At 39.1% G+C, this 18,166-nt stretch overlaps 1 protein-coding gene across 1 annotated transcript in view; it reads left to right on the top strand.

Annotated features, from left to right (window-relative positions):
• Positions 1–3,173: 3,173 nt before the first annotated feature.
• The window catches only part of plxnc1 (plexin C1), a 56,914-nt gene continuing 41,921 nt past the window's right edge, over positions 3,174–18,166 (top strand). The window contains exon 1 of the mRNA XM_047389559.1: positions 3,174–4,202. Within this exon, the coding sequence (XP_047245515.1) occupies positions 3,189–4,202 (1,014 nt within the window). The 5' untranslated portion in view covers positions 3,174–3,188. The remainder of the gene's footprint in view (positions 4,203–18,166) is intronic.

Here is an 18,166-nt window from a genome sequence, read left to right as displayed (position 1 = left end):
CTTTGTACGTACAGTATACTTTCCTGTTTATTAACCCTAAACCCAAATTAGCATGTGTAGGACCAAAAGTCATCTCAGCCAGTCTGTGATCTTCCCTAGAGATAAACACACCCAAGTAATACTCAAATCTCAAGTATGGTCTGTGGACTGTAGGTAGGAGCATTTAACGCCAATTGTAACCGAGGCTTGAGATATGATACTTAAGATAGTGCTAAAGGTTGTTTCCCTCTATGTGTTCCTGTAAAGAAATGGAGACGTGTCCAGGGTGTACGCCTTTTTTTTGCCGAGTGACTGTCCGAGATAGGCACCAATGACCAGGGACCTGGAAAGGGAAAATCACATGAAGAAAATGGATGGATGGATGATGGATGGATGGATGGTTGGATGGATGGATGGATGGATGGATGGATGGATGGATGGATGGATGGTTGGATGGATGGTTGGATGGATGGATGGATGGATGGATGGATGGATGGATGGATGGATGGTTGGATGGATGGATGGATGGATGGTTGGTTGGATGGATGGATGGATGGATCGACCGATCGAACGATGGATCCATCCATCGATCCTGAGTGCAACTCTTCCAACATCAGTTTTTAGGGGTGAATCCCTAATCTATTGCTCAGCAGCTATACATTTTCTTTGACATTATGGTTCGGTTAGGATTTGGCAAACAAGCAGATTTGTCAGGCAAAGCAAATATTTGGTACTTTTATTCATATGATGACCCTAGCAGAAAGGATACCATCATCCTTTTGCCTATTAGAAATGACTCATTTGCAGATTTTCATAAATCATATTTTGACATGCTTTAGTTAGTGAAATATACCTCTAATTAGCTTTTAAATGTATGATATATAGCTGGAATCAATTTGTTTAAATGTCTGAAGTTTAAAATAATTTTTAATTTGTTTTTTTCTAGATGAAAAAGTGGTGACAAGACAGTAGTGATAAGGACTCTGTCTCTGTCCTTATTGCATCAGATCCCTCCCATACCGTATTACTCCTGCTGATCCTCTGTGTTATAGAAGGTAAGTTTTTCAAAATTTGCTTGGCCGATGTTTTGATTCATTAGTTAATAATGTGGTTTTCAAATCTCAGTTAATTCCAAAGCCTTATTTTTCTCTTTAGGCTGCGCTACACTAAATGTTTTTTATATTAGCTGACTATTTCCAACAATTTCAGTGTGATACAGTTATTTTTCCGCATTTCGCAGTGTTGCTTTGCAGGAAGAAGTTGCTGGGTTCCATCCCATCCTGGAGTCTCTTTGCACGGAGTTTGCATGTTCTCCCCGTGAATGCGTGGGTTCTCTCCGGGTATTCCAGCTTCCTCTCACAGTCCAAAAACATTCACGTTAAGTTCATTCATCTCTCTAAATTTACTCACATAAAATCAATGATTTCATAGGTTCCCCGAAACTTTCAGTGACATAAGGTATATTAGACATGTGTTAGGTATTAGAAGTTTGTAGAATGTGTTCCTTAATTTATTTAATTTATTTCTTTAATTTATTTCAACTGTTACGCTTCAAAGATCTTGATGTCAAGATCCAAGGAGGCTTCTCATTAACACCTGCTTCCTTGTAGCCTGGTAAATAACTGCTTTCTGAGGCAGTTATGCAAAACTAGCTACAGAAAACTAGTACGGGATTTGCTTGAATTGAGTTTTCTTACTAGTGAGTAAACTATAATTGTTTTTTTATTATGTGTAAAAATATTGTTACTACTACAAAATATTTTTAAGTTTGGTGAGAGGACATTTGCAATATTGCAATTACTACTTATTACTACAGTAAAACATATCACACAGTACCAAATGTATGAATACTTCAGAATAAACATTAATTTATGAACAAAATCATAAATGTTGCTTAATGTTGCTTAATATTTAATGCTTGTTGAGTTTTTCTTTGCAGTAACACTTCAACTTTTAATTTGTAGTTTCATTTTTTCATATCTTATCTGTAGCCTGCTGTGACGTAAAAAGAAGTGATAAGTGACTTAGTGATAAGTCCTTCAGTAAGATTTTATTTACCAACAAAGAAAATTAAAAATATGCAACATTCCAAAGATTTTTTCCATTAACATAAAAAAAAAAACTCGTGCAAAACTGAAAAACGAATTTGCCATCAGCATTTCACTAAAAATCACAAATGTGGAATAATTGAATGAAATTTTTTTCTCAGTGAAATAATTAATATAGACAACAGCTAAAGAATGTCAAAAACTTTTAAAGCAGTTTTCTTTGTCATTGTGTTAGACATTAAATGATTTACAGCCATGCGATAAAAGAATGGAGGACTGTACCCAACTGGGACTGAATCTTCCAACTTGATTTTCCTCCATTTAATCAAAGCCTATGTGTAACTTTTGCTATCATATACATGCTATAATAGCTCTACTGTCCTAAGGGATATGTAATAGTCCACTCATAGACCTTCAATTAGCATAAACAAATTGTCTCTCTTGCTGAAGATAAATACATTATTTTCTTTAATAATATGATGGGTTCATGTTTACTGAAGTAGTAGACAGTATGTGATCATCACCTTCATGTTGTCATAATTCAGCTCAGATATTCTGCATATCAAATTCCAGACTAAAGTAGCTTCCTCTCAGATTTGACGCCAGATGGCGATGATGCTCTAGATGCAAATTAGCATGATCTCTGTTTCCAGATGTAAAGAAGAGCGCTGGGGAGGGGTGGGAGGGGGGCCTGGTTGTAGCTGGGAGGACGGTGGCAAATGATCAAAATTTATTTAACATCTGCCATTTTTAATGTATCGCGATACATCACACACTGTCACACTTCTGGACTCAAACATTACAATCAAAAATAAATCCAAACGCAAATGAATACAAATATTAATGCAACACATCAAGGGTTGCTTATATTTTCCATTTATGAAAGTAGGTCTTGCTCTTTATTTGATCATTTTTGGAGAATGCACATTCAGTTGGCATTTGCATGGCTAAACTTGCTTTTAAATCTTTACAAGCCTTGCAATACTAAATGTGTATGTTAATTTGTAGTTCTGCCTTGTGTGCTCAGTTCCTTAAACTTGTAGCGCCTCTCAGCAGAGCTGCAGAACTTTGACTCACATCTCTGTGGAGACAATAACCAGAGTCATGCAGTCTGTCAGTGTGTCATTTAACCACAGTTAGAGCTGTCTGCTTTGGTGCAAGATGATCCTGTTGCTTTGTCTATTTTATTCCATCTGGGTGGAACTCGCTTGGAGTCAGGAGGAAAATGAAGGTTTCAGCTTTGATGGAAACATTCAGCAGGTCGCAGTGGCTGGTAACTATTTTTACATTGCTACAGAGGACAAGCTTTACCAGCTGAGTCACAACCTGACCCTGATCCACAGCCTGACCCTGAGAGGCATCCTGAAGAACGAGGATCCGATGGGCAACGAGGAGTTTTACCGGGTCTCAGAAAAAGCTGTGTTTAACGCAACTTTTAGCATCAATGTTTTACTGCCATTTATTAGGAACGAAACAGCAGCCAGCTGTGGTTTGATTGACAACAGCTGTGGTTATTGTGAGGTTCTAGATCTGAAGAACATCTCCAAGGTTCTGTACAGAGAACACATTGAGGTGGGTCCTCCGAGAAGTAGAAGCGGGTCTGTCAGCTTCCTGGTGGATGTGAAGAAAGATTCAACTTATAAGACTTACATTCTGACAGCGATACAGAACCACAGAGACAAGTCAGAGAAGATAAAATGCATGTCTGATCAAGTGACTATCAACCTTCAAGATACAGATCATACGGGGATAGGAGGTATATTTTCTCTGTCTGATGAATCTGGTAAAACACCCGGCATCCAAACTGAAGCTGATGTAGAGTTTGTGGACGGATTTCAGATAAACTCAACAGTGTATCTGTTCTCCAACGTGGCTTCAGGAGCTAAAACCAACAAAGTCCGTCTCATCTGGCTTCAGGCTGAAACCAGTAAAACTCAGACTCTGAAATCTCTTCATGGAGCGACTCTCAGAACCTCCAATGGAGATGAAGGCAGCAGACTGCTGGCCTCCTCAGTCATCCCAGGTGGACAGCAGGTCCTTTGGAGCGGAGTTTTCAGTTTGGACGGAGGAGAAACCAACACCGAGCTGCTGCTGTTTGACATAACTCCTGATCAGAGAATAAAACCATTCATAGATCCAGACTTCTATGACACACCAAAAAAACCAAACAACCCGGTGGGTCACTGTATTAAACTTAGCCTCCTTTATTATTAATATTTTACGTGTCTTGTTGTTAAACAGTTCTGGATGACTGAGAATCTACACCAGCAGTTTACAGATTTTACCAAATGAGACGAACAGAACATTTAGCACCCATAAGTGACATAAGTGAGCGGCAGCCTTTAAGCCAAATGCTTTTAACACTTTAAGTCTTATCTTTAGATAGATTTCATACACTTGAGAGCTAATAATATGTGCTTTTATTTGTCAGTTAGAACCAAAGACACTAAAACCAGAGGTTGTTCTTCTGAAACACAATTACATGACCTCTGTGACGGTGGTGAGGCAGAAGGGCTGGATGGTCTTCTTCATCGGAACAGCAGACGGACTGCTTATCAAGGTGTGTAGTGGTGAGCTACTTATTTGCTAACTTGACTATTTGTATCTTATTAAAAACTTTGACTATGTGCCTTAGTTGTTGGAAAACAAAATATTGCTACGTTATTAGCTAGTATGGTTGATAGTAGTTAATTAGGTAGATCAATTAAATCAGCAGTTTTTCAGTTTGTTACCTAAACAGTTTGAGTTAGGTGATATTTCCAGATAAACGGCTGCTTATTTCAGAAGAACATAAGCAGCCATCGGCAGCCCTAGGTTCTCTCTAGTCTGCTTTAGTTTTTAGTTTAGTTACTTCTCTTTTTTGCAGTTTCTGTTTAAAGTAAACATCAATCTGCTTCAACAGAACATCTTTTTCTATCTGTTACATAGCTTTGTAAAGCACTGATACTAAAATGACATCTGAGCAACAGTAAAGGTAACTTGAGTGCCACCAGATCCACTTGTATCACGGTTTTTAACCTTTGCTACAGAGAAAAACATTATTTTATACATTTAACAAACTTTATGATGTCTCCTGATCAAATAATTATACAGAATTTGTAACAGTCTTGGTTTGTGTTGCTCAAGCTGGCACGAATAGCACATCCAATCTGATCTCACTGGTGCTTAATGGGATTGAGGTCTGAACTCCATAAATTTATCTCACAAATTCTAAGATTTTCCTAAGAGTGGTGCTATGTGATTACTACTGGTTGCAGAAATGTATCTCTTGCCATCCCTGAAAACAAGCCTTGTTTTTTTAATGAGGAAAATGCCGCCCTACACCATCACACTGTGTCCACAAAAGCTGTTTGGCATCGGCAGAGAAGATTTGGCAAGTTTTTCTGTTGAATTTTATCATCAGAGTGGGTGAGATGCTTTAGATTTCTTCTCTGGTTTGATTCAACTTTTAAATGTCTACCTACAGTGTCTCTGAGATACATTGGGGAATGAATTAAACACACCAACATTTTCTTCTGCATTTATATGAGATTAACATCATATGCTGGTAACTACCCAATTAATCCTCCCATACAAAACAATATCTACACAGATAAGTTCAAAGACCATGTGAAATAAACTGGACTGGCCCAGGGAATAACTATTTGAACTGTTTAATTCAATGTATTTGTTGCTCAGTAAAAAAGCCTTTGCTGGATATGACAGCTTCAGTGTGTCTCCAGGATACATAAACCAGTCTAATGCATTGCTGAGTTCATTTTATGTTTTTCTGTAGCAGTAAAGTTCATTGTTATTTTAAGGAAAAATAAAACATTATGCTAATTCCAGGACTTTCTGAAGCCCTTGGCTTCTGATTGTTAGTTTTGACTCCTCTGTGAGCACCTGGTCATGGTTAATCGTTTTAGTTTATGGTCACATCTATTGGTGCTCACTGTAACATTCAGAAGTTTAGAAATCTATAAACAGTGCCACCAGTATGTTTGGCAACAGTAAGGTTTGTGATGATCTCGGAAGGGCTCTTTGGGTTATGTTAAATGGACTGATTTTATACTGACCTCTCAAAGCACTTTACACTGTAGTCACATTCACCCAATCACAGTCACAAACGTGCACACCATGCTCAGAGTTAAGTGCCTTGCCTGGGGGCACATCAACATGTGACAGGAGAAGGCTGTAATCAAACCCACAACTTTTGGATTGCAAGACAATTACTCTTCCCATTAGGTCACAGTCAACCTGTGCAAAATGCTTCTTGTGCAGTAAGATGGAAATAAAACCCTTCTTGTAAGCAATCAAAGAGGACTAAACAAGCTGACATCAATTTGCACTTATAGGAACCAGAGTTGCTTTCTAAATCCTGACAGATTTCAACTATTTTCTTGGCTTTCTCTGCCTTAGTTTCTCTGCTTCTTTTCTTCACATTCTGAATACTTATTGTCTGTTTCACTGAGTCCACGTTATTACACAAAATGTATGGCCTAATTTGTGTGGATTTCTTTGTACTGTACATGTATGTTTTGGCACCTGTGGGGTCCATTAAAGTTATATTTACTGAGATAGAATACTGACATGTTCAACGCCTATTTTCCCCATAAATACTCTCATCATGATCTACATATTTGTTACCAGCTTGCTGTGGACATGAACTATCAACCCACTTGTCCAAAGGTTCTCTACCGAGCCAGTGGAGAGCGCAAAGTGTTTTCCAGAATCCACCTGGCTCAAGTGGATCAGAAACATGTGTATTTGCAGTTTAAAAACAAGGTAGAACTTTTTTATGAAACATGTACTTCTGCTGCTTTTTCAGAGGTTTTTAAGTATTTGTGTTTTGTTCCAGATTATGCGTGTACCAGTGTCAAAGTGTAGCGTTCTAAGAAATGTGAAGGATTGTCTGTCTGCGAAGGATCCCCACTGTGTGTGGTGTGTCTCTGAAGACAGGTCAGAAACATCTTTTGCAGCTGAATGCTTCAGACAAGTATGAACTTTCTGGTTACACCTCGTTTGACCTTTTTCAGCTGCATATTTGAAGACCACTGCACAGATTCAGAGTGGTTGTCCATTCCCAATGAATCTCAAAAGAGTATGTTTTCCCACCATGTTGTGAAAGACTCCAGTGGAAAGGTTGGTTTCAAACAGTCTGACTACATTCAGTTAGAACTATATGTTTTTTTCTGTTAGATTAATTGGACATTCGTTTGCATTTCTGTCGTTCTCAGATCAAACTAATGATTTCGACACACCTGACTTTGCAGCAGAAGGTTCATTCTAACTTTACCTGTGAATTCTCTGCAAATTCTAGTCAGCTTTGTGGGCAACATTGGCTTTCTGCACAGTTCCCTCAGTGCACTTGCATCCTTTTTGACACTCTTATTTCTGATGGTAATCAACTTCTGTTTAATGTTTAAAGAAATTAAATGATCTGACACAGTTCTGAACAAATAAAAGTTGCTTAAAAATTTGTCAAGTCATATTTAAAGATATAAACAATCTGACCAATCTATAAAAATACATCCAGTGTTGCAGCTTCTGTCTGTGTTCGACACATTGATTAATCATACTACGGCTGAAAAGTCTGTTTCTATCTGTGGCAGCGCATTTTATCAGATAAATGGTTCAGATTTCTGACGATGTTTTCCTGTTATTATAGCTTTAAATATTATATTCTATGTGACTTTGAAGGTTGACAGAGTCTAAAGAGAATAATTCAAAACTTCAATCATTCTCAACCCAGAATTTCCTTTAAGATGTCTTAGTTTATAGGTTCTTAATTAAAGAAAGTGAATTATCCCTTTCTTGAAGTGAGCTTTACAAGATATTCTTAATTCACAGATCTTGATGTCACCATAAAGATCAGGCTTGGGAAAGTTAACCTGACAGAGCAACGAAAGCTAATCAACTGTTCAAATATTCATGGACAACCAGGTTCTCTTTTGTAAGTTCGTTTAGATTTAAAAAAAAAAAAAAAAGATCTGTGTGTGTTTTTCAATATTGACAAGAGGGGTCTAGGTTCAGATCCCATCTCAAACCCTGGTGTAAGGTTTGCATGTTTTCCCCTTGCATTAACGGTCTTTTTGTACCTCGTTGCATTTAACATAATCAGCATTGTGGTGCATTAATGTTTTACTAAAGCTGAGCTGAACGCCAGTTTGTGGTTTTCTCTTCAGGTGTCTACAGTGTATCAGAGCTGGATGTCAGTGGATAGAGAACAGTTGTTCCTGGGCCACTGATCCAGCTCAGAACGTAATTATCAGCCTGTTTGTTTTTGTCAAATACTGACTTCTTAATATTAATGTTTATTGTCATTCCCAATGCAGTAAGTCTTATACAAATGGGTAGTGAACTGGCTAAAACAACATCGCACAAAAGTACATTGTTTTGTTGGTTTAGTTTATTTTAAAATCTTCTGTGCAGACTCAGGACCATTTTTGCCAGAAGATGGAAGCTGGGACAAATATTTTTGTGAGTCTGAATCTGAGTTAATTCACACATTATTCTTCACACCCACCTTAAACCAGGGGTGTCAAACTCCTCTTTTTCACGGCCGAATACCAGCTCCAACACACCTGAAACAAATGGCAGAATTACCTCCTCAGCATGCAGTCATGTTCTACACAGTCCTGCTAACTGATTGAGGTTTTCTTAAACATCTAAAAGTTGTGGATCTTCCCTTGAGAAATAGATTATGAGACCCCTACTTTGAACAAATTCAGTGTGTCATCAATTGAGAGTAATGGATTTTTTGTGTTTTCTTGTCAGATACCAGATATCACCTCCATTACACCCAGTGTTGTGTCTCTCCATGGGAAAAACCATGCTTTGTTGTCAGGTTATAACCTCAGCAACGTGACCGGAGTGAGAATCCTGACACACATGGACTGTTCTCCACAAAAGTGAGTCACTCTATAGAAAACTAAGGCCAGTTATAATGTATATAACATAGACTGATAAGGAAATAATTCGACTTAGTAGTAGTAACTAGTAGTTAACTATTAGTTACTACTACTAGTAGTAACTAGTAGTTACCCATTGTCTTGTCACAATCTACCGTTGAACAGATTTTCCACACCCAGTCTACAGACATTGAACCCTAACCCATAATTAGCCTTCCTGATCGAGCCAGGTGCCCGTCGGTCAATAGGCGAGAGGTGGGGTACACTCTGGACAGGTTAAAGGTCCATAAACAAACCAGTATTTTGTAAATACTAGAACTTTACCTACTGTTGACTACTTAGCGAAGAGTTCCTCAATGCTTCTACATTTAGTTATATTAGAGATATTTGCGAGCAGGCATACCTGTTAAACTCAGAGAGATATTTTTACAAGCACAAGATCCCTATCTGTTTCATACTTAACATTTTCAGACACAGACTGGTTCAACCTAAGAATTAAACACCAAATAACAGCTGTATATGCAGTCCGGTGCAGTGAAAAGTGTCCACACCTCTACATTAGTAAAACCTAACAAGTATTACACAGCATGGAAGAGCCAGTCCCTGAGGTTGAGTCTCAGCAGTTCATCTCCATCTCAAGAAGAAGAGCCACTCTGTTGAGGGCAATAAGTCACATGGGTTAATCAGAGAAGACGAGTGGCCTGAAAGGCAAGAGACAGAAGCTCTCCATGTTGAAAAAAAAAAAAAAAAAAACACTTAACAGAGGAGGAGGCCATAAAAACCACAGATGCACTTTTTGGCAGCATAGACTTTGGATAGCAGCAACTCCACCTTCAACCCATTTGCAGTCGTTTTGCTTCCAACCTACAAATAAAAGCAACATTCTGCTAAAAACTTGGACACCAGCTATATGTTGGCTTCGGCTCTGATGCAAGCAACAATCACAGACACACTTGACAGTTTTTAAGTGATTTATTGAGAAACACAAGGTAGAGAACTTCAGGGTTCTGCACCGGGATCTGGATGAACATTGGAAGGAGAAGGTAAGTATCAGCTGGAGGTGAGGTTATGTTGAATGTGGAGTTGAATCACTGGTTGACGGAGCAGCTTATTGTTTGGTGATGAAGATGTAGGTCTAGGCAAGGTGAGTAACTCTCTGAGTCTGAGATTGACAGGTTGGTTGTGTTTGGGAGGTGGAACTGGCAGAACATTGGTTTGTCCTTCTCTAGAGTAAGGCTGATGGAAGAGCCACAGCAGACTGAGGGTGGACAGGCAGGAGGTGGTGCAGCAGCGTGGCTAGGATCTAGGAGGACAGAGGAGCAGTGAGGAGACTAGAAGCAGCGGTCCAAGGAACGAACACCAGCCACCAAGGCAAGAACCCGACACAGGCTGTGGAAACAGGAGCCTGGAAGCAAGGAGACAAAGGCATGACCAGAGATCAAAATTCTTCGTGAAGAAGTCAGCAAGACCTGGCCTGTCTATCGTGCTATGTGAGCAAACAATCTGGCGTCTTTCTCAGGGATCCCTGCTCCTCTTAAGCACCTCCTGATTAGCTCAATGAGCTCGAGCTGCGGAGCCGGCTAGTCGCACCTCGCTGGAGAGATGAGAGAGGACAACAGAAGAAACACAAACCTGTACACAAGCCAGAGAGTGTAACAAAGGAATCCTTCAAACTGTCTTGTAATCAGACACACGTGTGCTACACTAGCTTTTCCCAAACAATTTTCTTAAAGCCTCCTACCTCCATCTACAATAAAATCTTTGCCTCCACTACATATATATATATACACACATTTTAATTGATCTGGGGGATGAGGATACACTTGCTTTTATGTTTCATTTTAGTTTTAGATATTGTAGTTTAAACCTCAATGCATAAATAATTCAATGCATTTTTGAAATGGTTTTGTAGCAAACACACAGTACTATAGTGAATTATACTCGGATGATTCTGCAGTCATGGGGTGGATCAGAGATGGACAAGAAGCTGAGTACAGGGAGCTGGTTGTAGATTTTAAGAGAAACAGGAATAAGTAAAACACTGTTTCCATCGTGGGAGAAGAAGTGGAGGTGGTGGAGGAGTATAAATACCTCGCTGGACAACAGACTGTAGTGGAAATGCAAGCCATCTACAAGAAGGGACAGAGCAGACTGTACTTCTTGAGAAAGTACAGGACCTAGCATGCACAGCAGGAATTTAATCCATGGCGGCATAGTGTGTTACTAATGGTCTTCTTTGAGACTGTGGTCTCAGCTATCTTCATGTCATTGACTCGGTCCTGCTGAGTAGTTCTGGGCTGATCCCTCACCTTCCTCATGATCATTGATGCCCCACGAGGTGAGATCTTGCATGGAGCCCCAGGCCATGGGAGATTGGCCGTCATCTTGAACTTCTTCCATTTTCTTATATGTTAGGTATTAATTAATCAACTCAGAGGCAAGAACGATACAGTCAGTTTTACTTGCAAGGGTAGCTCACACTCTGCAGTACAGACTACAAAGTGTTCGCACCCCTCTCTCTTTATGTATACATGCTGGTTCACACACAGTTCAACAAACATTCAGGGTGTGTGTGTGTGTGTGGGTGTGTGTGTGTGGGGTCAGAAAGGTTAGGGTTCTTGATTTTAAACAGAGAGGGAGTGAGGACTTGGTACCAGTCCCTAGATGTTGCTGATAAAAGCATAACTCACTCCTCTCCCCATCTCCCTTTCTGTGGCATGTAAGGAGGGAAAGACACTTAGAGCAGACATGAGTGATAAACAATACAAATGTTTTCAAACCCTAACAGTATAATTGCTCCAACAGTTGTCGCCTTCTCACCAAGCTGCTTGGCCATTTCCCTGTAGCCCATCCCAGCCTTGTGCAGGTCTACTATTTTATCCCTGATGTCCTTAGACAGCTCTCTGGTCTTGGCTTTTGTGGAGAGGTTGGAGTTTGTTTGATTGAGTGTGTGGACAGGTGTCTTTTAAACAGATAACTAGTTTAAACAGGTGCAGTTAATACAGGTAATGATTGGAGAACAGGAGGGCTTCTTAGAGAAGATCTAACAGGCCTGTGAGAGCCGCAATTCTCACTAGTTGTTAGATGTTTAAATACTTATATCATCCAACAAAATGCAAATTTATTACTTAAAAATAACACAATGTCATTTTCTGGATTTTTGTTTTAGATTCCTTCACTCACAGTTGAAAAGTTCCTATAATAGAAATTAAAGACTTCTACATGCTTTGCAAGTGGGAAAACCTGCAAAATCGGCAGTATGTCAAATACTTTTTCCCCCCACTGTACCTCACTACATTATTTAAAATGTGTTTAAAAAAAACGTGGACAATTAGAAATCAGTTCAGTCACTCTTTTACTTTCCTCTCTATTATTATGTTAGTGAATCTTGGTTTCAGTTTTCCACTTTTCTGTGCGGTTTCTTGTGTTCTCTGGTCAGATCTCCTGTGTGGAACAACACCGGAATCAGTTTGACTTTCCACATCCCCACCACTGAAACTAGAAGAGTGGTCGAAGTGTGTGTTCTTCTCCCAGATGGAAGTTGCCATGGAAAAGCTGCAGTCACCTATCAGTCATCACCCGTCTGCACTGACATTGTACCACGAAGCAGCTGGAGGAGGTATTTGAACTGTCTTTCAAAGGTTTCCATCAGCTACAAACAACTATGCTCCAATTTATTATGCAAATAAGACTTCTGTCTTTTTGCGAATTTAGCGCTCTTTAATATGAACAATAGTGTATTGTTTACGTTGACATGATATACTATGTGGTCCTGCTCTATTATTTTATTAATGTAGGTAAAAAAACTATTACTTATAATAACTTAACAGAACCTCACTTTAAAAAGTCCAAACTAACCCTTTAATCATGCTAAATTCTCAAATGAACCACTGTCTCAACTCTTGTGGCCATTAAGGTTTTATAGAAATGTCTCAGGCCCATTTTTCACAGTTTAATCATATTCAATTTTGCACCAAGTAAGGGATCCAACCAGATACTAGAACTGTGTAACTATTAAGATGGTCAGAGATTGTACATAATTACTATAGTATATACTTTCAGAGCCTTTTGTAAATGTTCAGCAATGCCTTGCAAAAATGAGCTAAACCTCAATGGGTCTTCACTAACTATAAATACATTGAAAAATGGTGTTGACAACAGTCACAAATACAAGGTGTGAAGAAGAGCCACTTCCTGACCTTCAACATTTCTTGTTACAGAAACCTCAACTGTTGCATTGCCCTTGATCAGAAGACTTTTACAAAGTACTTTCAGGAGACATGATGGTCGTTTGATTAAGTCATCCCTTTGTTAATTTTTACCATTAAGCAACAAAAGAAAGAATGGATATTTCAATTTTTCAAACATTAGTGACTGTTTCTTTTATTTTTTTTACAAAGCTGGGCATTTTGGTAATTATCTGTTCTTACAAAGCTACTAGTTTCCAGTAAAAGACTGGAAACTAGTAGCTTGTCAGAGAAGCACCAATATGAAAGTTTCGGCCAATATCGATATCCAATATTAATATTGCCGTTATGGCCAATAACTGATATTACATGTATATTATATATATTTCCCTACCCTTTCAAAAACACGAAAAACAGCCACACTGCCAACTTTTCTTCTCTGCTTTAGTTAAACTTCCCACAGTCCTGCGATGCATCACTATCCCTGTCACATGACCAAACAAATACCATATGGCCAAGCCCTCCCCTCCCCCTGCAGAAACACATACACAAACAGCAACAGCGTTTAAATAAATGTTGTTTATATTGGCCCGGTTTTCTCCATCGGACCGATACAGATATTAGTGTTGTGACTATGAATCTGAAAATACTATTTAATATTAATATTTTAATATTTTATCAAATAATATTTGGGTCTGTTAAGGGTTGTCCTATGAATACCAGCCCAGTAAGGCGATGGTATTAGGACAGAATAGAAAGGTGTGAGACGAGCTCTGACATTATTGAACAGCATACAGGTCCTTCTCAAAATATTAGCATATTGTGATAAAGTTCATTATTTTCCATAATGTCATGATGAAAATTTAACATTCATATATTTTAGATTCATTGCACACTAACTGAAATATTTCAGGTCTTTTATTGTCTTAATACGGATGATTGTGGCATACAGCTCATGAAAACCCAAAATTCCTATCTCACAAAATTAGCATATTTCATCCGACCAATAAAAGAAAAGTGTTTTTAATACAAAAAACGTCAACCTTCAAATAATCATGTACAGTTATGCACTCAATACTTGGTCGGGAATCCTTTGGCAGAAATGACTGCTTCAATGCGGCGTGGCATGGAGGCAATCAGCCTGTGGCACTGCTGAGGTCTTATGGAGGCCCAGGATGCTTCGATAGCGGCCTTTAGCTCATCCAGAGTGTTGGGTCTTGAGTCTCTCAACGTTCTCTTCACAATATCCCACAGATTCTCTATGGGGTTCAGGTCAGGAGAGTTGGCAGGCCAATTGAGCACAGTGATACCATGGTCAGTAAACCATTTACCAGTGGTTTTGGCACTGTGAGCAGGTGCCAGGTCGTGCTGAAAAATGAAATCTTCATCTCCATAAAGCTTTTCAGCAGATAGAAGCATGAAGTGCTCCAAAATCTCCTGATAGCTAGCTGCATTGACCCTGCCCTTGATAAAACACAGTGGACCAACACCAGCAGCTGACACGGCACCCCAGACCATCACTGACTGTGGGTACTTGACACTGGACTTCTGGCATTTTGGCATTTCCTTCTCCCCAGTCTTCCTCCAGACTCTGGCACCTTGATTTCCGAATGACATGCAGAATTTGCTTTCATCCGAAAAAAGTACTTTGGACCACTGAGCAACAGTCCAGTGCTGCTTCTCTGTAGCCCAGGTCTGGGGAATGCGGCACCTGTAGCCCATTTCCTGCACACGCCTGTGCACGGTGGCTCTGGATGTTTCTACTCCAGACTCGGTCCACTGCTTCCGCAGGTCCCCCAAGGTCTGGAATCGGCCCTTCTCCACAATCTTCCTCAGGGTCCGGTCACCTCTTCTCGTTGTGCAGCGTTTTCTGCCACACTTTTTCCTTCCCACAGACTTCCTACTGAGGTGCCTTGATACAGCACTCCGGGAACAGCCTATTCGTTCAGAAATTTCTTTCTGTGTCTTACCCTCTTGCTTAAGGGTGTCAATAGTGGCCTTCTGGACAGCAGTCAGGTCGGCAGTCTTACCCATGATTGGGGTTTTGAGTGATGAACCAGGCTGGGAGTTTTAAAGGCCTCAGGAATCTTTTGCAGGTGTTTAGAGTTAACTCGTTGATTCAGATGATTAGGTTCATAGCTCGTTTAAAGACCGTTTTAATGATATGCTAATTTTGTGAGATAGGAATTTTGGGTTTTCATGAGCTGTATGCCAAAATCATCCGTATTAAGACAATAAAAGACCTGAAATATTTCAGTTAGTGTGCAATGAATCTAAAATATATGAATGTTAAATTTTCATCATGACATTATGGAAAATAATGAACTTTATCACAATATGCTAATATTTTGAGAAGGACCAGTATATGGAATGAATTCACACAATTTCTTAAAATACAAGAATTTATTAACAAAAATAAGTCAACTCAAAGTCAAACATATTTCAATCAACAAACTCTTTACTTTGCTAAAACAATCCAACTAAACTACCAAGCAGAATTAAAGAATAATGAAGACTAATGGACTATGTACAATATAAACAAGTTGATTAAAGATGATTGAAAATCATGACCTAAAGAGTGATGCAACATTACCATGCAATGTTTATGATTGAGAATCAAGGATTATCTTGAAGAATCTGGAAATGAAGTTAAGTTAGTCTTGGAACCAACTTAGAAAATAATCAGCAACATTTAGACAACCATTCACAATGCAAGATCAGATAAAATATTATTTTAATGAAATAATATTTTAAAGAATGATTTGCTGAATAAAACCAACCTTCTGGGTGACTAATTCTCAATGGTGTCTCATTAGCTGCCTTTACTTATCAAAATATTGTTAAAAGAAATATTATTAACGGAATGGTAAAATATTTAAGGAAGTATTTTGGAAAAGAACCACATTTGTCTGGAGAAATGGGGCTTAATGGTGTTTACTTAGTTATCAGATTTAGTAAAATAATGTTCAGAGACTATTATTTATTACCTTGAAGCACGTGTTCTTAGCTGTTAGCAGTTAAAGCTAACAAAAGAAGCTGATAGCTTAGCACCAGAATCAAACACACACCTTTACAATACCGTTAATAAAAGGGTTAAAATGCATGAGCGCGGATGGCGCGTTATGGCCGATCTTCTGTGTTTAAAATCACCCTTTAAATAAAGTTTGTCTTAACTTTAAAAACACACAAACACAGAACGCAAAGCTGAGTACGTGTGCTGCAGATATTCTGCTAACACCAAGATAGCTGAGTTCAACACAAACAAAACCAAACTTCATAAAATGAAAAACGTTTAGATCATTTCATCCTAAATATCTCTTTATTACTCTGCCGAAACACCTAACCTCGTATGAACCAGGCTGAGGAGTTGTCCGGGCGACGACGAAGTTTGAAGAAAGCTCTGTGAACAAAGGGTTAGCTTCCAGCTAACCTCCGTAGCAGTGGATGAAAGACGGCTGGTTCTGTCCACCAACGAACTGCACATTACCATAACCACGGTGATGCGGGGCCGTTGTCCTTCCTTCAGACTCGGCTTTTAGAGACAGCGTCTCTACAGGGGACTCTCTGGAACACAGTTTGCTTCCGCAGGCCTCAGAGACAGAAAGTCAAGCCAGGCTTGTACCTTAATTATTACCCCCTTTCATGAATGAATACCGGATACACAGACAGTAATTCATTCTTTCTGTACTTAACTTGGTGCATATGATCGATGATCGTATGACACTCTCGGATCCAGTTGAAGAGTTTATGTCTGTTTGCCAGCAAAGAGATATTAGCGAGCTGCCTATCTGGCCAACCTCGCACGAAGTCCGGTTGGAAGAGATCGGACCATTGGAAAAGCGGGGGTTTTATACGGCCAGTGGCATCATGGGAAATCCGCTGTTACAGTTTGCTTGGCTGTGCCGGAAGTAGGTTAAATGCAGTTTATTTTGAAAGTTCCAGGAAAGTCTGTACTGGCCTTTCACGTTGTAACCATGGCTGTAGTCCCATTAGTTTAAAATTGACTGATATCAGCCGAGACAGATGATCTGCCAATAAATCATGCATCTCTTATTTTACTGTCAGTGGATCAAGGCTGTTTAGTGACTGTTAACTGTATGCTTATGTTACTAACAATTAACAAGCCTCTCTCTCTGAAATTGTTTTTACTTATAGGCTTGAAACAGCACTTTAATCCAGTTCAATGCTTTTTGCTTTGCCACGGAGCAAAAGGAAACAATTAGGTATGCTCAATGTTCTGTTTGATTTATTTTCATTTAAACTTAGTATACATGTGTTAGTATCATGTATAACTTGTCTGTTAAACACTTTTAATTTAGTTCCTTTTTCAAAAAAGAACTAGATGACTGGTTGTAAGCACTTTTAAGCACAGTAAATTACCCAGACATCTGTGTTGGTCTGTTTTCTATAACACTTTGATACAAAGCTGAACATATTCTTGTATCTTGTCACATGGTTTTGGGGTGGACTGAAGCGCAGGCAAAAGCGTGGCAGCAGCATCTTCATCATGAACTTAAGTTTTATTCACAAGTCATGAACAAGCAAACATAGCAGAACTCACCGCAGGTGCAAGGCATGAGTACAATCGAAACTTCTGCGTTGTACTGTAGGAACGTAGCGAACACTGAGCAAATCAGGTAATGTGATCAGAGGAACCAGCAAAGGACAAAGAAACAAAAACAACTAATATACTGAGGGAGAACAAAGGCAGGTAATCAAAGGAACTAAGAATAGGTGAGACAAGGAGGCAGGAAGGCAGAGGGAGCAGGTGAACCTAATAGAACTAAATAAGGAAAAGGACTAAAGAAAGGATAGTGAGCCGACCCTAAAAGAAACTAAAAACCAATACTGAAAGAACAAACAGTGAATGAGGGAGAGGAAGTGAGGACAAGAATAAAAGTAAACAATAACAAAAGCTAACCTATAAAGAGGGACTGGAGAATTAAGATAAAGAGAACCAGACTGGGAGGACTAGGAAACAAAGACCAAATACAGTATAACCGAAAAGTAACAGAAAAAGAAACTAATAAGCAGAAGAGTGCAAGGGGGAAGAAACAAATAC

This window comes from Girardinichthys multiradiatus, chromosome 17, assembly GCF_021462225.1.
Source record: "Girardinichthys multiradiatus isolate DD_20200921_A chromosome 17, DD_fGirMul_XY1, whole genome shotgun sequence".
Classification (NCBI taxonomy): Eukaryota; Metazoa; Chordata; class Actinopteri; order Cyprinodontiformes; family Goodeidae; genus Girardinichthys; species Girardinichthys multiradiatus.
This window is presented reverse-complemented; position numbering and strand designations above follow the sequence as displayed.